We start from the raw sequence: 23,525 nt of genomic DNA, 5'->3' as shown, positions 1-23,525 counted from the left end.
ATGTTAAAGCGTATTCTGGCATTTACTGGAGGCCAGTGTAATGATTTCTGAGCATTGAAATTATATTAAAAAAATTCCACTTAAACATCATCCAGATGGAAGCATTTTTAATGGCTGTTCTTGGGACTGAAAAATGCTGTCTGCATCGACCTAGGGAGCGTGCGCCCCAGCTTTTGGATTAATTATGGTAATCTGTAGCTTTTTGATGTCTACTTCAGCACACATGATGATCATGGACAAGTGCTGGAGGTAGCTTTCTACAATAAGAAGTGTGATCTGGCAGAGAATTCTGTGGTTAGAGGAGCACATCATATTCACACTCCTTTGAATGATGTGGCTATTGTCAGCTCACTGGGCTGTAGAGGAAAATCTGGTGGCAGTGGTTCAATTTCTAGTAGTAGAGCTGATAATGAGACAGTGAGTCCCTTTGACATTATGGAGATCCCCCTGCCATTTCCTGGGCCAACTGCCACACTGGTCTTAAATCCGTGAATTGATGTTAGAGTGTACTCCTCTAGCCCACCCCTAAAATCTGGGATTTAGAAACTTTTCTACAAATTTTTGCTCTGACAACAGGTGCAAGACTGGGTCCTACCTGCAACCTAATCTACTGCAGCTCCCGCAAATCCGATTCAGTGGGACCACCCAATGACAGTATCAAGCCTCGTGGAGCCCTCTTCAGCTACAGCCTGCAGTCTTACCCTGCTGGGGAAATGAAAGCTCCAGAAAATCTTCTAAGTCCAAAGGTAGAAATTTTCACTGGGGCCGACATCGAGCAGACACCGAGCAGCACCCCATCGACAACTACAACCTCTGTGGTGCAAAATCTTGACTTTTATGGCTCTGAGCTTTTCCTGCCTTCATCAACAGCTTCACAAAGACTTCAACCTACGACTTTCTATCATCGACAACCCAGTCTTCAAATCCAGCTTGGTGCCCTGCCCTGCTTAAGGCTTTACCTTCTCAGAATTTACTTTTAGTCAGAAGTTAACTCTTGAACCAGGCCTAAACTGGTCCTTGAATCCGACCTGCACTTTATTATGGTTGGCCTTAACTTTTGACTTCTTGACTTTGACCTGGTCTTCTGTGACCAGATTACCTCAGTTGGTGCTTTATTCTTGTTGGTGCTATTTTTTTTCATTCAAACTTAAAAAATTCATATCCCCATTTCTACTGATTAGATTTTTGTTGCTTTGGTGTCATTTTATTTATTAACATTTACTCTGTTTTCTAAATTGGTTTGTGACGTTTCTTGCTTTGTCTTTTTACTTTAATACTGTTTGTATACTGCATTAACACTTTACACTTTGCCTCTAAGTTAAGCCTGACTATTTTGTGCTACACCACCAGAAGGCTAAGTACAGGTTTATTTAATGATTTGTGTGGTTCACCCAGACAAGGAGTATGATTATTATTTGAGGTAGCTTCTCATCCCCCTCAAATAATACTCCAGTTTTTTACAAATGTTATTTGACATGATTATGGTTCTGAATTGCACTCAGGTTCATGTTTTCTCACAACATTTTTCTGTTTAAGCAAGCACTGCCAAAATTAGTAGGTCTAACTTTATCATGCTAAAGCATGCCATTACAGGAATGAGCTAATGTTGTTTACATGTGCATGTTAAACCCATATATATTGCCTTTGCTAATGGTATCCAAATGACACTAAGTTCAGCAGCAAGACAACACAATAGTTTAATACACATGGTGTTATGGTTTGTGTTAATCTTTCAGACAAAACAAGTTGACAGTACCAAAATTGATTCATTATTTCATACATCTAGAGTTAATAAAATAAGCAAGAGTAAATTATGCAGAAATGAATGGTAAAGAAAGCTGCAAACGGCAATTGTGTTTGTTATGTGTGCTATGCTTGAATCTTCAATTTAATAATAATAATAATAATATTATCAATGCTAATACTAATAATTGCTATTGTTATTATTATTGTTATTGTTGTTATTATTACTGTTATTATTATTATTGCTATTATTATTACTACTATTATATTTATTATTATTTATAGAGTGCAACCTCCATACTTACATAGTTGTTCCAGCGTTTTAAGCTTTTAAGTAATATGTGTTGATATTACCCATCTCGATTGTTGAGTGTGACCTACATACTTAGATAGTTGTTCTTGCATTTTAAGCATTTAAGTAATAGATGTTGATATCACCCATCCCAATTGTACACATGTTATTGAGAACCTTGAATGGATGAGCCAGAACAGGATTGGAATCTACAGTATAGTCTGAAGATTAAATGTAATTGCTGAAGTGGCAGTCCAATCAATTGTTCTGATGGAAGAAATCGTGTTCTCCAAAAGCCTTTCTTGAGTAGACCTAAGAATGTTGCAGTAACTAGGCCTATCTTTTATATCCCCTGAAACTACCATATCAATCTTGTTGATTCCCGAAGCACTGAAAATCAGCTTGTACCATTTTGCTTGCCGCAAATTTGCAGTTGATTTGTGATGCACGCTAGAGTACACTGTTGATTTGGTATTTAATTTTCAGCACAAAACTATATTGCACTGGAAGGTACCTGTTAGATCAGTCAGCCTTAGGGTGATCTCCGCCCAAAGCTTTTGCCTACCTGCCTCATTTTTTACTGAATCTTTTTGTTGGCCTTAGGACTCTGAGTACTTTACCACTACTGACCAGTGCTAAAGGGCATGCACATCTCCTCCTAGCATGGTAACATTGGTGTGTACACAACTGGCATATTTAATTTACTTGTAAGTCCCTTGTAACGTGGTATACCATACCAAGGGCCTGTAAATGAAATGCTACTACTTATTGTGCCACCCACACAATTAGCCCTTTACATATGTCTCAGGCCTGCCACTGTAGAGCCTGTGTGTGCAGCTTTACTGCTACTTTGACTTGGCATTTGAAATGCTTTGCCAAGCCTTAAACTCCCCTTTTATTACACCTACATCACCCCTAAGGTAGGCCCTAGGTAGCCCGTAAGGCAAGGTGCTGTGTAAGTGAAAGTTAGGGCATGTACTTTTAAGTTTTGCATGTCCTACTAGTGAAAACACCCAAAATTAATTTAGCAGTACTGTGAGGCCTACTCCTCTCAAAGACTAATTCCTTATTACACTTCTAAGCTGTAATTACTGATTGAGATTGATTAGCTATGTCATGCTTTATACCACTGGAATGGCGATGATAAATCCTCTTTACTGGTAAAGTTAGATTTAACCTTACTATTTTAGAAATGCCACTTTTAGAAAGTGGACATTTCTCTGCTCTCACAGCTCTGTGTGCCTGCAGCCTGTCTCCAATACACGTCTGGGGTGGGTGACAGGTACACTTTGTGCCTTCCCTCTAGACAGCCAAAAACACAGGACGGTTAGGTGTGTCTGAGCACTCATCTGCTTTCTGACGGTCCTTCCTGGGCGGGAAAGGTGGGAGCAGCTGACACTTACACCTGAATAGGTAGTGCCTGTCCCCACACAAAGGCCTGATCACCCCTGCGGATGGTTTGGAGCCAGGACTAGAAAGAAAGGGCCTCTCCACACTTCAAAGACCCTTCTTTGAAGTTACCCTCACTTCAAGGGCACAACTGGGTATAAATACTGGGTCTCTGACCCCACCAAATTGGACACTTTTGGAACTACAGCTGGACTCTGTCAGAAGAACTGCTGTGCTGTATCAATGACAGCTCTGCTGGTACTGCTAACCTGAAAGGGCTGATTTTCTGCTGCGCTGTGCCTGCTGCCTGCTGCCTGTTGCTCTCTGACCCTGCTGAATGAGAGCTAGACTCTGCCTTGCACCCCCAGTGATCTCCAAGGACTGTTGCTTAAGAATCAGGGCTACCCTTGCTCCTGTGCTTGGTTCACTGGAAGTGGACCCAGATACTTGCTTCAGCAGAAATCGACACATCGCTTACTGCAAGAGATCGAACAGATGCATCGCCGTTGTAGCAGGAGTGGAACTGGCACATCGTATTCAGAACTAGTGCTTTACTATTGCATCAGAACCACTGCATCACCATCACTCCTGAAGGAAGAACAACATGTCCCTTGACTGCGTGGAGAAACCCGGCGTATCTGTTTCAAAACCAGCCCATCGGAGCACCAGTGTTTTGCCTTTGGAACCGTCCATCACCAGCACAGTGTGAGGAAAATCGGTTTATCTTGTGACTGTGACCAGAATTAAGCTACTTTGCTCAGTGGGCTCTGCATGGGTCTTGTAGCTGGTCTGCACTCCATTGTGGACAGCCCGAACCCTTGATTTTGTCCTGGTCGAGCACGACCAGATTAGCCCCATTGGCACTTATTGCTTCTAAGTGCTAGAACTTTTTTTATTCTTTAAAAATGAATATCTCAACTTTCACTAATTGGATTTTTGTTGTTTAGGTCTTTATTTATTTATAAAATTATTGTCTGTTTTTCTAACCTGTTGTAGAGCCCTTTTGTGGTGTTTTCATTGTGTTACTGTGTGTTGTGTTGAACAAATACTTTACACAATGCCTCTTTAGATAAGCCTGACTGCTCTGTGCCAAGCTACCAGAGAGTGAGCAAAGGGTATCCTTTAGTGTGTATCTGACTTACCATGACTAGGAATGTGGTTCCAGCTTATACAGGGTGCATACTGTGACAACCAGAAACCCAATTTCTAAGAGTACCCCTAAATTAATGCAATGAAGATTGAGGGCTCCTTAGCATTGCTTTCCGTCATTTGTGTAAATGGGCATTCCCATGCAACACCCATGGTTCTTGATGCAAAGCTCTCCTCTGTGGTAACGGCGTATCCCGGCTGTTTGGGCGAGGAGCAAAGAGAGAGTTTGGTGCTTTGGTGCTCTGGTGTTCAGAGGGCCAGAGGCGTTTATGGTGATCTCTGCAGCCCTCTAGGACCTGGGCCTGGTCCCGAACAGTAGCAGCACACGAAGCCAAGGAAAAGGTCTGGACGTAAGATTTTTATACCTTCCAGTGCCAGGGGCACATCAAGTAAGCTGTGAGACGCCCAAACTCTTTTAAATTTCATTCTTTTATATTTCTACTTTTCCTGCTTGGTCCCTCCTCCCCCCTGCCAGGACAGGTCCGCAGGAGGTAGGGGGTTGTTGGTAGGAGGTGTAATAAGGGATAGTTCCTGAGAAATTGTGACTCCTGCATTACGAGGAAGTCTTGAGTGCCGCTTGAAAGGGGGTGTGGCTGTGGTAGATCTGCTATCTCAAGAGCCAGTTGGGAGTACCTGGGAGCTCCTCGAACTGGGGTCTGGCTGCTTTAGCCTCTCCACCTTATTTTCTCTTTTGTGAGTACTTCCCAGATGCTCTCTCGTGGTACGTGCTGGTACTGGTGCCAATTAAGGGTGTGCAAATCTTTTCCGCCGTAAGGATGACTGCCAAGCGCTTGCAAAGGAGCAGGACCTTCCTCAGTCGGGCATATAAAAAGACCAAGTCCAACCCCCTAAGAAGTATGGGCATTAATCATCTGAGTTTAAAAAGCATCAATACCATCCTACTTTTTCTTCAAAAAGAGTCATTTAAAGATCTGAACATCAACGAAGTAAATGGACTAGTGGTTAACTGTGTTGTCACTCGGGGATAAAATAAGTGTTCTCTCGGAGAGGTTTCTATGAATAATATTGCTCCCTCAGAGAATGGGGTTGGTGCCCTTGGAGGAGGGGACTTTACCCTCCCAGATATTGATGTGGAATTGAATGGCGCTGCTATTGTAGGGAATTTATACGATTGTTGCCCAACTACGTCTTTGCTGGGTAACCCTAAAATGAGTCCTTCAGGCTTAAGGTTGTTCAGTAGTACCCCCACTGAGCTTTCCTTCTCTGTTCAGGGGTTCTCTGAGAATCTACCTTTAAATGCTTAGAGAGAATATCATATTCTATCCTGGCACTGTTAGAAAAATCTTTAAATAATTTGGATCATATTCAAGACATTTTATCTTCTATATTGAAAGTTTTGCTAGATCAAAAAAATGTAAAATTAGGTCTGGATGAGAAAACATTTATGGCTGTAAAGGTTGGATCTCTACATCTGGAGAGTCAAGGTTCTAGCACATGTATGTCCCCAACTGCCTCTCGGGCACTTAGAACTTCTTGCACTCAGCCCACTTTCCTCGATCAGGCAACCCAGGTGGGTAAGCCTCAGGTTTTATTGAAAGCCTCAAACTTATAGGATTCCTTGAAGCAATAAAGTATTGTTTATTCCTTGGAAAAGCTTTTCTCCAGTCCTCTATCCACGAGTAATAGGGCGCAAGCCATATCTGAATCTGCACCTGCTGAGTTAAATCTCTCAGTGACCCCTTTTCCCATTTTTCTGCCCAAAATTCCCTCTGCCCCATTATCAGCAGAGCATGCTTTGGGTTTGGCTCCAAAAGAGGTTGCAGAGGGGAAAAGGGGGGAGAAAAAAGCGAAAAATGGGAGGATAAAGGGGAAACGGCACATTCTAAAAAGAACCCAAGAAAGGTTACGTTTGAGAATATGGGCCTTGATGGGCCCTTGAATGACCAGGAAGATCGTGATCTGGTCCAGGGGAAGAAGACACTCAAGGATATGAGAATTGTGGGATCGCTGTTTCCCAGGGGAAAACAAGTTGTGCCCCCTGTTAGGGGTTGGCAATGTGATAACTCACTTGACTCAATAAAGGTTGTGTCAGATTTAAATCCATGTGCTGAACCTTATTGTAATGAGAATGTGTCTACAGGATTATCGAATACAGCCTCTAATTGCAATAAGGGCGGGGAAGTCACCAGTAGGATGGAAGCCGGAAAAGGGCTTATGACGATCCCGGATTGTCTGGAGTTTTCGGTTCCATTTGATCAAGATTTGGGCCCTGATTTATGCCTTTTTTTGCACTGCATTTACACCGCTTTGTGATGCAAAATCGGCGGAAGTTTGCGCCGCTTTTGCGTAAAAAATGACGCAAATGCAGCGCTAAAAAAGTATAAATATGGGCCTTAGTTTTAAACCATTCTCTTTTAATCTCTTGTTTTGCTGACATTGAGGAGTTAAAGCAAATTGACAGTAGGGATATTGCTTGTGTATCCCTAGATCAAAGAGGAGATTAATTAATGTCTAAAGTCTGGTTTACCTCTAACGTTGTTGTGAATTTGATTTTAGATAATTGTGAGCATAAACGTGTTCCCAGTATGGGATGAAGAAATGTTATGTAAATAGCAGCAATCGCCCCCTGTTCCTCTCAGAATTGATACTACCTGCCATCAAGTGATGGATCTCTCTCCCTCCGCTCTGGGTAAAGTGAAAGTTTCCCTGTCCAATGGTGAAAGAGTGGTGAAATGTATGGAAGAAGCCCCCCTTCTTTATTCAGGCTACTATCAGGAAAATTGGAGTTGGCTGGTGTGAACTTTAAATAGCACTCGGGCAAAGGGAAAACCGTTATACCCTGGTTACAAACCCTAATTTTACAGTAGTCTCTTTGAACGCTGCAGGACTGGGAAATCACTTGGAAAAATTAGATATGATCCGGTCTTGGAAGGCTGATTTAATTTGTATCCAAGAGACCTGGAGGGTTACGGATTTCACTTGTCCCGGGTACTCTGTTTTTTGTTCAAAGGCCCAGTCCTGTCCGAAACGGCACACAAAAGGGGCTGTTGCTATGTTGTTAAGTAATAACTATAAGTGGAAATGTGTGTTTCTGCCAGTTCTTTCAAACATTTTTCAAATTGTGAGAGTGTTTTTAAGGTTGGATAATGGTAGGAAATTTTCCTTAATTAATAGTAAAATGCCTATATCCCTCCAGATAAGGATTATGACTTAGCTATATCACAAATGTTTGATCATATCTTTGCCATCTGCTCTAATTCAAAGGAGTTTGCAGATGAGGTATTGTTTATGGGAGACTAAAATTGCAAGATCTCTAACCAAACTTTTTCCATCTTTTGTGATCTGGAGAGTGAGACTGCGATGAATATCCCTCCCATTTTATTCCCCCCTAGAATTAGGACAGATAAGAGGATGGATCTTATTGAAAGGGCTGAGGAATCTTAGTTGCATTATCTTAAACAGTTGTTTTTGCTCTGATTCCCCTGCAGCCTTCACCACAAATCCTTCCAAAGTATTTCTATTATTGATTATATGATGGCCTCTTATGCTATCGCCCAATTGGTGGAGGGTATGATAATTATCGATTCACAGTATAGTGACCATAAGATCCTTAATCTATCTCTAAAAATTCAGTTACCCTTAATTGAGTCGTGGAGTTTAAAGGGCAAGGATGTCAGTTTTAATGAAAAAACTGGCAAAATTCATTGGACACCGGTTAAAATCCTATATGTTAAAGATGTCCTTGAATGCTCAGTGAGACCTATCCCTGCTTGGAGTGGGAATCCGTTAAACTATTTCACCAAATTCATGACATTTATCACTCAAAGTGATCAGCCTAAGTGTATAAAACCTTCTTAAAAGAAAGTAAAGTTATCTGTATTATTATTGAATAGAGAGATCAATAAATCGGTAAGGAAAAGATCTGAATGGGAGTCTAGGGATAGTAATAGAAAAAGTTCCCTCCTAAAAAGAAGAAGAGCGCGTATGAAGAGAAGTATAAGGAAGGAGGAGGAGGACCAGAAGTGGGTTTCATTGAGGGAAGCCGCAGTGTCCAAAAATTCTCGAACGTTTGGGTCTACAATTTCTGATGGGTGTGGTAATCATAAGTCCTCTATCGCACCCCCGATAGCTGAAGCAGACTGGAAGGAATTTATACTTTACCTTTATGCAGAAAGTCTGGATATGAATCCAAGAGTAGTGGTCCCGTGTTTGAGTAATATAGCAGAAATGAACAGTTTTGATCCCCCCTCTGAATCTGAGAATGAGGGATTCATAAGGTCAATGGGGGCATTTGGAGCTATGGGCCCTGATGAGGTCCCGATGACAGTAATTTAACAAGAACCTCAGCTCCATGCCTGCTATTCACAAGGTAAAATTCCAGAGTCTTGGGCAGGGAGTATTATAGTCCCCCTTTATAAAAAGGGAGACAAACCCCTCCCTATAAATTATAGCCAAGTTGCATTGTTGGACGCAACTGGTAAGATTTTTTCAAAAAGCATATTAGTACACCGAACTTCTTGGGTTGAGGAGAATGCGATCCTCCCTCTGGAGCAAGCAGGCTTTAGAAAGGAACACAATTCTTTGGATAATAATCTTTTATTGCAAACTATTAATGAAAAGTTTGTTCAGCTTAGGGGTGGGGTTGTATATGCTGCTTTTATAGATTTCTCAACGCCTTTGATAGGGTAGATAGGAAGATTTTATGGAAGAAACTACACAAGATGGGTGTTCCACCAAATTTGTTACACTTAATTATTGCTCTGCACTCTGCCACCTGGTGCAAAGTTCTTTTAGGAGGAGAGCAGGGCATGTCCTCTGAATTTGCTACAAAAAATGGTTTGAAGAAAACCTGTTTTGGCTCTGTTGCTTTTTTCTCTATATATTTATGATTTGCCGGATTTCTTATCGAATGCAGTTGGTTTTGCATCCAAAATTGGAGGTCGACCTATCTCTTGCCTGTTATATGCGAACAACATAGTCGTGATTGATCTCATCCCGAAAGGCTTAAACCAGCGTTTACCCACCTTAAATCATTACACTATGCAGCACCACTTGAAAATCAATATATCTAAATCTCAAGTTGTTTGTTTTCTTGGGAAAAGATCTGGTAAAAAGATCAATTTCTCCTGGTTCTTGGATCAACATAAATGAGAGCGAGTAAAAATGTATTGCTTTTTAGGGCATATTTTATCCCACTCACTCAGTGCCCAAGACCATATTTGAAATAATGTCTGTAAAGGCTTCTCTCAAGCGCAAGGATTATTAGCCTTTTTAATGCAGTTGGTCGGTGCCATTTTTTACATCTTCTCATTGCTTATCAAGCAAAGATACCGGCAACCCTTCTTTACGCTATTGAATGTATTGAGATTTCTAAATGGGGTTTTCATGATAAGACCGATGGACAGATCTTAAGATGCCTTACCTCTTGTAATAATTCGATCTCAGGGGCTGCCCTTAGGCTTGAATTCGGTATTAAGAGTACTTTTGTCCAGGGCCTAGCAGCAATGATTCTGAGGGTGTGTTGCTTGACTCAAAGTAGGGATTCTTCCTTGAGACATTTAATTTTTTACAGAAATTTTTTGTACTTTAAGAGAAAAATCTAAGTTTTTTTGAAATTTTTATTTTGCAGCCCAACTGCTTGATCTTGACCCTGATTTGATTCTTTCACTACCTTCGATTGTTCTTAAAAAAAAAAACCCTGAAAGAGGTGATATGGTCTAAAAGTTTTTCTTTAGATCAGGAATTAAGTTTTTTAAAGAGGAGATTAACGGCATTGACTAAATCTGTAATGTTCAAAAATGTTCAGCCATACTTAGCCTGGAACCTCCCACATGGGGTGAGACATTTTGTTATCTTGTTGAGACTCGATAGATTGCCACTACGATAACTCACCTCTAAATGGGATGGGTCTTTGAAATTTGGTGATTTATGTCAATTGTGGGTGCAGGATCTTAAGCATGTTGTGTTTGTCTGCCCCGTTTTAGCAGTTTATAGGAAAATATGGTTGAAACCCCTCTACCTGAATCTTAGCATTTACTCTGCTAAAGAGGCTTCAGAAATCTTGTACAACCTGCTAAATTATTTTTTTTGTTGCAGGGTTTTCAAATAATTCAGGTCCTTTTTAAATCGTTACTGAATTTATTTTTAGTAGGGTACAAGAGAAATGTATTGATTCTACCTTGGCAGGCTAAAGACCCTTTATGATTCTTAAAGAGTATTAAGTGTGATGGGTTATAAAGCATACTAATGTCATTATTTTGTATGTTTGTTTGATGGGCAGAGGGTTTGAAGTTCATATAGTTTTCCTATTGTATCCATATAGATTTTATGTATAGGTCCTAATTTGTTTTGATGGTAGCCAAATTTATTTTGGATTCGGGAGTGTATTTTTTAAAGAGATTTCTATCCAGGGAGCAACTGCTGGTTCGATATGACGCGCACTGGGGAACTCAGTGAATGTAACTTATTTATAGATAATGTAGTGTTTCATACTGGTTTTAAAATTGGAATTGTAGGATCTTTTTGTATATTATTTTGTATTGTATCTGCATGTGGACCTCTTTGGAGTTCCAACTCATGACAAATAAAAGTTATAGAAAATGTGAAGCAAAGCTCTATCTACCAACATTTAAAGATAGAGTGTTTTAAAAAATAAACAGCTCCCCTTTGAAGCTGGTACTAACATGGAGAAATGCTTCTATTTTTACTATTTTTTTCATATTTCAATACAGCACACATACAAAGTAGGGAAAGTGTCAACTACGTCTATGCACAGCATTTTGTACTGAAAGTGCACCCTTCCATTACAAACCCTACACTTCACAGCACACATACAACCCCTGCACTATGGGGCAAGGGTATGTTCGTTGGCACATCACGCCTGACAGGAATAGAGGAAAAAAGCACTATGTTGGGTAGATACGGCACTGTTCTGCTCTCTCCCTTTACACAATGCAGAACAGCATGTTTAGTTGCTGCTCTGCGTGGCGTGAACAATTAGTAGTCTGCCTTCTAGTTTATAGCATCTTCAAGTAAACACAAACTACCACACAAACTGTTCAAACAAGCCTTCTAAAAATACCTTGTTTCTCTTGGAATCACCTTCCTAAAATACTGAAAGCTCGAGGTTATTCCTCCAGGAAATGAACAATTACTAAACACAAAGAAGGAATTTACAAGTCAGCCTAATTAACTGTAATACACCCGAGTTACTGTTTACTGAAACAACCTGGGAGTTGCCTAATCGTGACACGGCGATGCATTAGCAGACAGAATTCAATCAGGGATCACTGAGGGGAGTATGCCATGTGATGAACAAATGTCAGTGCACATGACACAAATGACCTGCAGCAGCAAGGAGCTTTAGTCTCCTAAAAACAGCCACAGCTGGGAGACTAAATCTGGCAGAGAAAATCCTAATTTCTCGTATCCTCTTGCCTCCGTTGGAACATAGAGGGAATAAATGTGAACATTTATTGAGTTCACTGATGAAACAGAATGACGATATGGCAGAATATCTTCAGCTTTGTCGCTCACAGTGTATATATTTTCAGAAAAATATCGTTTTTTCCTCATTTTCTCATTACACTGAGGTGTGGGTAATAGGTCGAAATCAGTAAATACGTATTTATGAAATGTTGTACTCACTCTCAAGCAAAACTAAGCATCCTTTTATCTCCACGAAAACCAAAGAAAATATTTTATTATCAAAATGCTTTTGTGCAGTCAAATGTTTGTATCCGTAGCTTGTCCTCCTGTCTTATTAACTCCCTCAACTTTCTATTTCTTTCTTTCTCCTTTTTTCTCTTTCATTTGTCTCACTATGGTAGTTCTGGGGGGAGTATGCGTTGTACACAAAACGTTAAATACATTGGCTGTGTGTTAAAAATGGGGAATCCTGGCTTCCTTCCAAAGATTGGCTGGCTGTGCTGACCTGCAACAGTCATGTAGATCATGCACCCCTCCCCCTCCTTTCAAGAGGGGGATGATTCCCCAGGGGGGTGGGTGAAATTTGGGATCGACTTCATCGACCCCATTGTTCAAAGCCAGGGCCGGCCTTAGCGCTGGTGGCGCACAGTCAGACAATCTTTTTTTATGCTCACCCCCATGACCTCCTCCTAGGATTCCCTCATTACCACTCAGCAAAAGTGCAGTTTATCTCTCCATAGGTCCTATGTCACATATATTTAATCTGTTTTTAATGTGTTTTAAAGCACTGGTACAGGGTGGCTTTGCTAATTCCCTCAGCTAGCCACATAAAACACACACTTGTTATTTGCCTCGAGCATATTAACAGTCTGAGCTATTTTATGGCGAATCAAACCTGTCACTAGACAAAACTCTGAGCTCTCTCTCTACCAGGAACATTAATCACAAGAGTTATCTTGACATTTGTATTGAGGCCTGAAGCTGGATACAGAAGGAACACTGCAGCAGGTGCTTTTAAATCATAAGTTAGCACCCCATTTCCAAAGGGGTAATGGTTCACCTGGGAACCCCTTCACATTTGCTAATGGGTTACCACTGCCTTTCAGTAGTAGGTAAAAAATAAATGTTTTGCGACCAGATTTCAGTCACAAAACATTAATACATCACATAAGGAAGGTTACCAAATCGCTAAATGGATTTAGTATATACGAAAACACATTTTCTTATCCCAAACCCTGTGATTTACTGAATTACAGTTTTGTGACTAGTAAATGCTTTTGTACATCCAGCTATTAATGTGTGTGTAACATTTTTGCAGTGCAACACTAGACACAAAGGGGCATATTCATAAAAGCATTTGGGCGTATAGAAAGCATTTACTCCTGTAGTGCTCTTTTACATACTCTAACATGCCTTTGAGAATTGCCCCCAAAACATGTAAAATGGCAGTAAAATGAAATCATGGAGGTAAAATGAATTTGCAACCAGTACGTACACTGACATCTCCGCACATTTACTAGTAGGAAGTTAGATGTTTCAGGGGCAATACATAAACACATGTAACGCATGTAAATGATTACTCCTTTAGTAGTACTTTGAACACTCATAAATATAAATTATTTTGTGAATCAGCCCATAACAATCCTAAATGTGATGCATCATCGGAAATATTTAGTAAGCTCCTGGCTGGCCATTCAGCTGGACTTCCCTGCACGCTTAGTCAAGTACCATCTTCCAACCAAAGGCCATTCCAAAATAAAGGAAACATTCAGCACATCTACTAGGGAGAAAGGCCAGCTCTGATGTGTACCTGATAACCGTGCTAGAGACATCCATGTCAGAATGCCCTCACACCCTTCTGTCATATCTTGATCCCCTGTCAATGGGCATTGGGATGGAGTACCGTACAAAGAATAAGAAACAGACCCACTGGTACCAATATAACTCCAATGCCAACATCTGTGGTAAAGACAACCATTTTGTATGAAATAATGATGCAAGAGTCCGAGGTGTCTACCTGTATCCCTGCATATCATGGGCCGACTCTCAAAAACAAACCCCAAAATATGACAGAAAAAATCCCCCATAAACATACCCAAAAACCAGAACATCTACAACACCATGGCAACATCTTCACAAAATTGAGGGTTTGGTGGGTGGGAAAGGAAGGACTCCTTACAGGTAGATCATGTGGTGGAAACGGAAGGGAGTCAATGAGGACAGCAAGTTCTTGTGACTCTTGTCCATAAATGTAAAGAGTTTGCTAGTCCAGTCGTCTCTGGCCCATACCCCTAGCGCCCTTTTCTGTTGATGGGAGCCTGCTTTTGTGAGCTCCCACACCACCAGAAATGTGCCCCAACAACAACTGCTAGAATGCTTCCCCACCGTAAATGCCGGCTCCTAGGGGTAGCACCCCCAGACTGTGGTGTGCTTTTGAGCAGGCATATGGCGAACCGTTAGTCATGACTGCCATTTTCACATGTGCCTGTGCTAGCAGCCCTCAAGCACCAATTTTTCTAATCCAATTCTATCTTTACTTCATAGGACTTGCTGATAAGAAATGCATCTCTAATAGCTTTCATTAGAACTTGTACCCTTTTATTAGACATTCAAAGTGACTGTTCCTGTCAAAGCTAATCGCTAATACTTTTTAAGTAAATGAGATGTTCTTCTTCATGTCTGTTTATTCGTATAACACACACTTCAAAACTGAAATTACTTTTAGGCGCTCATGAGAATGCCCTACGGGTACTAAGGAGGTGATGATAGAGTGACAGAGCCCTGTAGAAGTTCACCGGTTAAGAGCATTGCAAAATCATATTATTTTTAATTGGGTGCAGATAGAAGCAGGCTGAAGGAGTGCAGGGGGGTGGGAGAACGGTTATAAAAAAGTTGGGTATTCATTTGGGCCGTGAATTACATGTTGCTGGGATGCAGAGGAGATCAAGGGGGAAGGTACTCCAGAGATGGGGGAGGGTGGCCAGAAAGCACCTGTACCTGCGCTCCTGCGTTTCTTGCTGAGGCCAACGTGGAGGTTTATCTCGGCTTAGTGCGGGGAGCGGGAGGTAACCTTGAATTCTGACCCCAAGGTATTTGGTGGGAGAGCCTGCAAGACACGCTCAGCCGCGGAACAGTATTTTACATTTTAAAAGCTGAGCCTTTCGTCCTGGGACTAGTGAAGCTTCCGACTCAGGAGGGTATGTGCTTAAATGTTAGTGGTTGTAAATGAGAGGTTCTGCCATATTATCAAAGTACTTTAGCATTTTACTTGGTAAGCAACACAGAGGACACTGCTGTTGACAAGCTACAGACTACCAGTGGGCGGAACCATGTGGGCATAAAAAGTAGGGTTTGTAATGGCACTTCAGGTGCAACAGAGAGGAATTTACTACCACATATTATTAAATGCTGGAGGCTCACATCCTTAATAACTCGAAGATTCCTCAGTTCCATCTTCAATGGAACAGTTCTGCTATAAAGGGCGGGTGGGGGCTTATTGAGCTAATCAGCATGAAAGGTTTGAGGGCCTACAACCAGGATCTCCATTTTAGTGCCATATGGTTTGAGTTGTTTCTGCCCTGTCCAGCACTTAATGCATTGGGGCCCTTGGTCTTTCTACCTCAGATCCGAAGACATGGATGGGTGTTGTTTCCATTGGAGTAGAAGTGCAGGCAGTAGGGGCAGAGTTGGTTTATAGGTGGCTTGGTTCAGAAAATGAAGTGTGGAGACAGGGAGTCCTCTCAGGGACTTCGCAAGTGTCCGAGCTAGAAGAGCTCTGATTTTTTTTTTGTCTGTAGTCAACAGGAAGGGCTGATTCTATCGATGGAATGACTCGGTACTGAGCTAGTGAATGTAGGATATTGCAGTCCTCCATGTACACTTCTCATCACAGTCCACAGTGGAAATAGCAGTTAATTCCAGTCCCATCATGGAACTGGAAACTAAGGTCATTTTGCTAATTATGCATTGATGTTCACTGATATATATTGGGTACAGAGGGTATTACGGTCACTGCTCAGCTGGTATTTTCAGCAGCTGCATTGATGTGCAGTGCTAGTACCGTTTGCACACCTTTTGTTTTTGACCTGTCATCCAAACGCCACTTCTGCCCAGGACACACCATTGACATTGATATGGTTTTCATTACACCAGGTGACCCAGTTTTTGAGAAGTAGCGACTTAGACAATTTCAGTCCTTGTAAACACGAAGGAGGCTAGCACACTTACCAACAGATATGGTCCAAACAGCAATGATTTTGGTGAAGGCCTTCTGCCTGGAGTTGAAGCGGCTGTGGTGGATGGGATTTCGGATGGCAATGTAGCGATCCAAGGAGATTGCGCAGAGGTGCATGATGGATGCTGTGGAGAAGAGCACATCCAGGTATATCCACACGGCACACAGCTTCCTGTGCAGGGGCCATTCGTAATCTGCAGCAGGAGAAGTAAACAGCCTTAGTTAGGAAACCATGGAAATACCTAATTGTCATCACCTTCTGCGCTTGGTCACCTGACTCATCTTTCTCCATGCTCGCTATAAGTACAGCTATGCGTAGGTGTGAGATGGGTGCAATATCACAGCCAGGATCTCTTGCTAACAGCCTGCTCTGCTAGGAGTTACACGAAACTTCGTGTTAAAGGAATCCCTTGGGCTTAATTTCTTCACATCCAAGAGGAGAATGACGAAGAAGTGCTACCAGTTTACACGGAAGGCAGACGCGCTGTCAAACGGTCCCTCTGTGGAAGAAGGCTGTTAGCTCTATGGTAATTTCTGAGCAGAGTCGCTTGCATGAAAGTCTGAAACCTGTATTGACCCTGAAAACAAATTTGTGGATGGAGTCCATGCAGTGGCGTAACGCAAAATTATGGGGTCCCCCTGCAGAATGTGATGAGGGGCCACAAGTATCCGGTATCTCACAGATATCAATTGGCCTTGGGCTGAATCTCCTTAAAGGGTCTGGTGGCCCCCGAATGGTCCCCCCTTCCACTTTGCACAAACCTGAAGCTTGTGATTTAATACTGTTGCACCAGCCAGTCGGAATGGGATTCTCACTTTTTCCGCTGCTGCGTCTCCCCTTTTCAAACTACTTTTGCTAACAAACAACTGCTATTATCTCAGCCTAATACTCACTAGAAAAGTAATGAATGCAATAGTGCAGCCCACAGGCAAGGGTATTACTGATATATTTTTAGATGCACACAGTGATAAGCTTCATAATGTACACAAGTCATATTTGTTAATTTAGTGCCTAATACAATATGACAGCTCACAGAAAGAATAGCACATTTATTTACTCAGGTGCGCATACAGATGACAATTTGCTTTTCACTCGTTTTTTATGCAGAATTACTGTTATTGCTGCCGACAATACTCAGATATAAAAAAAAACTAGAAACCATTTTTTTGTGTACCAACCTGATACAATACTTCGATCCTTTCTACTTCGAATTGCATTTTGCAAAGAACTTCCGAGTTCTTTTTAAACTGTATTTGTATCTGCTAACAAGCCATTGCCTTTATTTTTTGCATCTACATGAGGGTCACCAAACATTTTGACTGGCACTATTACATCTCCTGGGTGCTAAGGAATACTTGGTGCAAACACTTTTTAACCCTGCACTTTGAAAGCTGACTGCTGGAACATATAATGTGATAAGGTTTGTTATTGTTTGTTTTATAGCATTTCATTGTGGTGGTGATCTGTTCTATTTTGTGCTGCTGTGTTTTTGTGATGCATTACTGCATTGTGCTGTTGGATTGTCAGGTAATTGCTATCTTGCGCTCTGTTGTGCGTGTTATGTAGTGTTGTTCCTCCATTTTATTAACCTGTTGCGCTAGTTTCTGTTGTTTGCTGCCACACATTCAGTCATAAACATTCAGTGGCTAACAAAACTGGAAGCCCCCCCCCCCCAATCCTCCCCCGCATAGAAGATGGAGTCCCCCTGCCCCCCAACCACACGCACTGAGAACAGGTGATGCGCTGAGTGGGGCCCCTGCACCCCCTCCCCCCACCCCCTTCCTCTGCGATGGCCTTTGTTAGGCCCCTGAACACATTCCAATAAAGTTGCAGGAACTCATATTTACTGCTATCTTAGATTCAATATACTGCTGCTCCAGCCCTTTTAACTATTTAAGACACCAGTCAGCCCAAACCTGCGGCAGAACCATTTCTTAAATCAGCACATCCAATGCTCACTTTATCTGCTATGGCATTTCACGTGCAAAGAATGATTGAATTCCTGTTAATCCAGTCTACGCAGGTAAAGGCTTCAAGTGGTGCTAATTTTCGTCGGAATAACAAAATAAAATTGCGGGGTGGTGCAGAACATTCGCTGTCCTGGACCCACGGACCCATGAAAGAGTACAACGGTCGTCGGAAGCGAATGATTTGCGCAGCCTTTGGATTCTACTACGGTAGTCCAGTGAAAGTGTCACATCTTTTAATTCTCAGGAAATGCAAATAATACTTGCAATGACGTAGGATGTACAGCAGAGGGCGTCAGAGAACACCAATCGTCTGATTCTCTTGTGTTTTTTCACAGTCCCTAAAACGAGGACGCTGGTTTCAAGGCAGAATCTAGTTTTTCTTGTGTTAATGTTGAATTAATTTGTTTCTCACCGTTACAGTCCAAGGTGGAGGTCAGAATATTGCGGGAAGTGATGCGTTCTCATAGACTGACATCAAAAGTACCTGTACCAAGGGCGCACAGCCGGCCCCATCCTCTTGCCTACCTGAGTGAAAAACCGCACCGAGGGGCTCTCTGATACTCCCACTGCAAGAATGGAGATGCAGGGCACACCGTGCACTCACTGTTCAGTGAACACGCACATACCTGAGGAGAACGGGTGCTCAGGATAATCTGTGCACAAAGGTTACCGCAACTACGTGACGGTTAGCAATCTTGCAGTAAAGCGCTATACGTAATACCACAAGCGAGCAGTTCTGTATAGTGCAGCGAGCAGTTAATACTTTCCAAAATAATACCAGGTTCTGAGGTCCTAGGGCAGAGGTCTTCAAACTGGGGAGCGCCCCCCGTGGGGGGGGGGGGCTCAATTGGTGGGGGGGGGGGCGCCAGGCTCTGGCCAAATGAAGCATTATACAGATAACAGGGCTTTGTTTTAAGCAGAAGCATTTTTTAAAAGATATTTAAACATTGCCATCTTTAAGAAATAATTGTGTAAAGTTCTGAAGGGGGAGGGGGACAAATGATTTTTATTTTTCAGTTGGGGGGCGCGGCATTAAAAAGTTTGAAGACCACTGTCCTAGGGGCTGCTGCGTGCCTGATGTGAGCGTCTTTCTTTCTAAGGTCTACCGGGGTCTCGCCAACAGCTACCGTTCCGTTGGGTGTTGTTGACCCCCGTAAGTGCCTGAGAAGGTGTGCTGTGTGCCGAGATGTGCGAACATAAAATGTGTGTAAATCAAGGATCGTGCAGTGACGGCACCCTGCCAGGCGCGCGTAGGAGCAGCATAATTCTGCACGAGTTCCTGCACTTAATTAGCACTTCTGACTGAGGGTGATGTTTGCACCCACCACCTCATGGGTGCTGCGCGATGCACGGGGCTGGAGCACATAGAGGTGTCTGCGTGGTTCCCTCTTCAAAAGTGACGTGTCTAGACGAAGTCATTCGCCCCACGTATCTATCTGAAACACGCACCAGGAGCCATACTTGTTCCTAACTGTCTTGCCCGAAGATAAACCCATTACTAGTAGAGATTATCTCCCCCAAGCCCAGTCGCGGACATTTGAGGGGGCGGGCATTAGTGCGTAGTTTTGCTGCTCTGTTCAGTGCACAGATTTCACGCGCACAGCAGTCATAGCGCTAGCGCGGCAAGGGAGGCCCCTGGCTCCAGTTGAAGAACTGGCAGCTCCCGACCTGACGTAAAAGGGCGGGGGGCGTGTTTATACACCACAGCACATTCGAGTGTGAACACAGCATGCATGTACATGCTGCAAGTAACACGCTTTCGAAATACTACATGTTCAGCAACAGAACACTTGCGTTCATTATGTTTAAGGAATTATTGATCAACCAAGGGTGGGTTTTTCCTGCATTGTTTTCCTTAGTTAATGGGGAGATAAGTACAATTAAACCTTTAAAATCGGACATAATACCCAGCATCGTGTAAATTTCAGAGCTTGAACAAGTTGCCTGTTAGTTTCTGGATCCTTTGCGATACCTTGCGTGTTGGCTGCGCCGTTAAAATGCATTGCCCAGAGGCTACCTTTTGGCTTAGAAGGACTTAAGTCAATTCATGTCGTAGCTGCATTACCACATTCTGTGATCCTGGGCGTACCGAAACGAGATCTAAATGTCCTGCACATTTGCTAAAAAGCATTGTGTGCACACCCTTCTTTTGTTACATAGGAATATTGTCACGACCCCTTTATGTAATGACGAAGGGGCGTTCTAAAGTGCAGGCATTCCCCGCTTCTTGGCGCTAAACAAGACTAATGGGTCAAAATACAATAAATAGCTTAAAGTCGTGCGCCAATCAAGGCAGAAAATGCAGCTTTTTTATACCCTCGAGGAACGCACAACGGTCACTGAAGAGTGCAGATTGAGGGCAACAGCGGTAATCATTTGCTGCAGGGAGTATCGTAATACGGCTGCATCGTCTTCATCCAGGTGAGCTCTAGTCTAAACGAGTGACACACATTTCGTCTCCTCTCTTCAAGGTCATGGTTACCAGTGAGGAAGGTTGGCACGGGCCTTCTAGTTACTGCCTTTTAAAATCCACCCGGCACGCAACCGTTTAGTTAGGGGACTATTGTCGTGCTTCGCCTAAGATCACACAGTTTGGTTAAGCGGGCAGGGTCCCGAACTAAGTAAACATAGACAATGATTATCGTCCACCCTGCGAACTGAACCTTCTCTAGGCTCAACATTCTCTATTCCCAACTCCCCGCCCCCTCCAAATCGTCTGCAGTTAATTTGCCCAGAATCCAAGTGTTTTCTTAAGGGGTGATTTTTTAAGCGTTGTTACCCACTGCAGGGGATGTTCAGTATTCAAGCCGCGAACTGAGCATCATTTAAATCTTCCCAATCGTTTGCAGGTATTAAAAATGAGGTGCACGTAGATTTAGCATGGCTTGCCCAAGATCACGGTGTTTGGTGAAACGCGAAGGGTCCCCGACGGGGTCAATAACTGTAGAGGACGTTTAGCATCCACAATGAGAACTGAACATCCTAGCCTCGACCCTCCTAATAGTCTGCAGTTATAGGCATGAATATTTAGAGTGACTCGCCCAGGATCACACAGTTGTCCGAATCGGGACACACCTACCGTAGAGGATGTTCAGCATGGAGGGCGGCATGACCAAGAACCCCAACAGCATATCCGCGATGGCCAGGGACATCAGGAAGTAATTGGTGGCGTTCTGGAGTTTCTTCTCCAGCAGCACGGCCATGATGACCAGGATGTTCCCGGCAATGGTCAGCACGATGACTAGCGCTGTCAGCAGAGCCAGCCAGTTCTTGTCGGGAGCTGACGGGCCTCCCTCGGAGGTCAGGTTACTGAGGTTCCTGGGGCCCGAAGTCCAGTTGAGCAGCTCGGCCGCGGTGCCTTCGCCGGCGCCCGCCTCCTTTTCGTAGAGCCCTCGACCGTCCTGGCGCAGCTGGATGAGGGAGCTCATGCTCAGATTCCCAAAGTTTTCCGTGCACACGATGTCCATGGCTAAGCCCGAGCTCTGCGAGGTGATGACGTGAAAAAACATCAAGATTCTACTTTCCTCCACCATTTGGGTTCAGTGCCCCCCAGAGCGGTACCAGGCAAGCATCGGGAAGGGCGCGCGTTATTGCGCAGACCCCATTGCTCCGTCAAAAGCCACGTCAACCTGAAATGGGGGCATGCAAGTACTTCAAGCTTCCCCTTTTGTTGTATTCCAGTCGCTTTAAAGACGAAGGTCGCCAGGTGGTAACTTTAATCCATTTTGAAAAATAAAAAAGAAACAAAATATTAAAGCTGCGCGTCTAAAATTTCGCCTTTTAAATTCGATGATACCCACACTTCCTCGCCCACAACTAAAAGCAGCAGCGCAAGTCCAAATACAAGGTGGCTTTACAGGGAGGGCGCCCTGCCCTCTGTTTCTCGCGTCTCTGCGCTTCAAGTTTATGTACAAAGCCGGTAAAAACATCCATCCAGTGTGTTTCTCCCATGCTGGCAGGCGCAGTGCGTCCTCGGCTCACGTGGGAGGCTAGGGTGCCACGGCCGAGCACCTCTTGCCTACAACAAGCGACTCACGAGGCTGCCTGTGCTTCGCCACCTCCAGACAGATGCCAGGTAACTTCCTATGCTGAGTTATCTGTTCGGTGACAGAGCTCCAGTTGAACAGACCCGCAGTACAACAAAACATGGAGCAGCAACGAGTGGTCAGATGCACACGTGACAGCCTGCAGGAACCCCCAGAAGCATGCCCGGGGAACGCTCTACCAAGTACCCCAGAGTGCGCACTGGGGGGGTGTTTCCAGCCATAACGATGCCTGAGTGCAGGTGCCCGCGTCTAGGCTGCCCAGCTCCCTCAGTCTTCGCGACGAATGTAAACCCACGGTCACAGTTTTGTAGACTTTAGAAGAGTGGAGGAGCGCGCAGTGTGCCCACGCCACCCTCCAGGTCCGTTTTCCCTCTCTGAGACATTTCCAGCCCAGGGCTCTGCCTGCGGCCAGCGCTCTGTCTGAGCTCGGTGCACTCAGGAAATGTCAGCATGTGTTTGACCAACTAGACGCATCACGCGCAGGCAGAGGAGAAAATGAACGCACCGATCCAGAGCGCGCTTTCCAAAGGAGCCCGGATGTCAACAACCAGGTTAATTCTCGCTAACTGCGGGCTCAGCGTGTCGGATCCACAACCACACATGGCATGATCGGATGGTACATTCTGTGCTACAGACTCTGGCCCCATTTGGAAAGCCAAAGTAAACCCTTGTTTAATGTACATATAAATATGCGTACACATATATATACGTTATGCATAGGTTACAGTGGATAATATATCTTCCGATTAAGATATAACTCACTTTGAAAGTTCGCTTTCTCATGAGACCCCTTGGACGGTTGGGGCTCTGGGCAATTGCCCACGCCCTAAAACTTTTAAATGTCTGTTTATGATAGCACCTGAACCCCTCGAAGGCAGCATCTATTCATCCATCCATCCTTACTGCAGGTTTTGAGTGCGACAAAAAACAAGTATAGTAGCGCCACTGCCTGTGTTGCACAGATTGTATGTTGGAGGTTTGATCCTCCTAAAGCTACAGCCAGTGCAACGCTCACACAACCTTCTAGTATATGAAGCTTGGTTTGAGCGCATTTTGACGTGGCACTCCATTAAGGACCCAGTTGACGGTACATTATGAATACGTGTGTGTCAACATCATTTTTCTTGTCAGGAGCCTGAAGTTACAATTAACCCCAGGTACCCAAGTAATCAGGAATCTTCTGCTCCACTGAAACAAACCATCGGATTATGTAAATATTGTTTAACAAGAAAAACGGTACAGTTTATACATTTTTGGTGGCAGCGTTCGCCGCAGTCTCGATTTGCTTGGTGAAAAACATACTTCTCTGTTA

The 23,525-nt window shown here is 43.4% G+C and overlaps 1 protein-coding gene across 1 annotated transcript in view; it reads right to left on the bottom strand.

Annotated features, from left to right (window-relative positions):
- The window catches only part of HTR2A (5-hydroxytryptamine receptor 2A), a 300,760-nt gene extending 277,971 nt beyond the window's left edge, over positions 1-22,789 (bottom strand). Inside the window, exons 1-2 of the mRNA XM_069205386.1 lie at positions 21,247-22,789; positions 16,190-16,390 (exon numbers count right to left, since the gene is read on the bottom strand). Of these exons, the coding sequence (XP_069061487.1) occupies positions 16,190-16,390; positions 21,247-21,700 (655 nt within the window). The 5' untranslated portion in view covers positions 21,701-22,789. The remainder of the gene's footprint in view (positions 1-16,189; positions 16,391-21,246) is intronic.
- Positions 22,790-23,525: the final 736 nt, after the last annotated feature.

Source organism: Pleurodeles waltl, chromosome 8 (assembly GCF_031143425.1).
Source record: "Pleurodeles waltl isolate 20211129_DDA chromosome 8, aPleWal1.hap1.20221129, whole genome shotgun sequence".
Classification (NCBI taxonomy): Eukaryota; Metazoa; Chordata; class Amphibia; order Caudata; family Salamandridae; genus Pleurodeles; species Pleurodeles waltl.
Note: the sequence above shows the minus strand (reverse complement) of the source record. Positions and strands in the feature narration are given on the sequence as shown.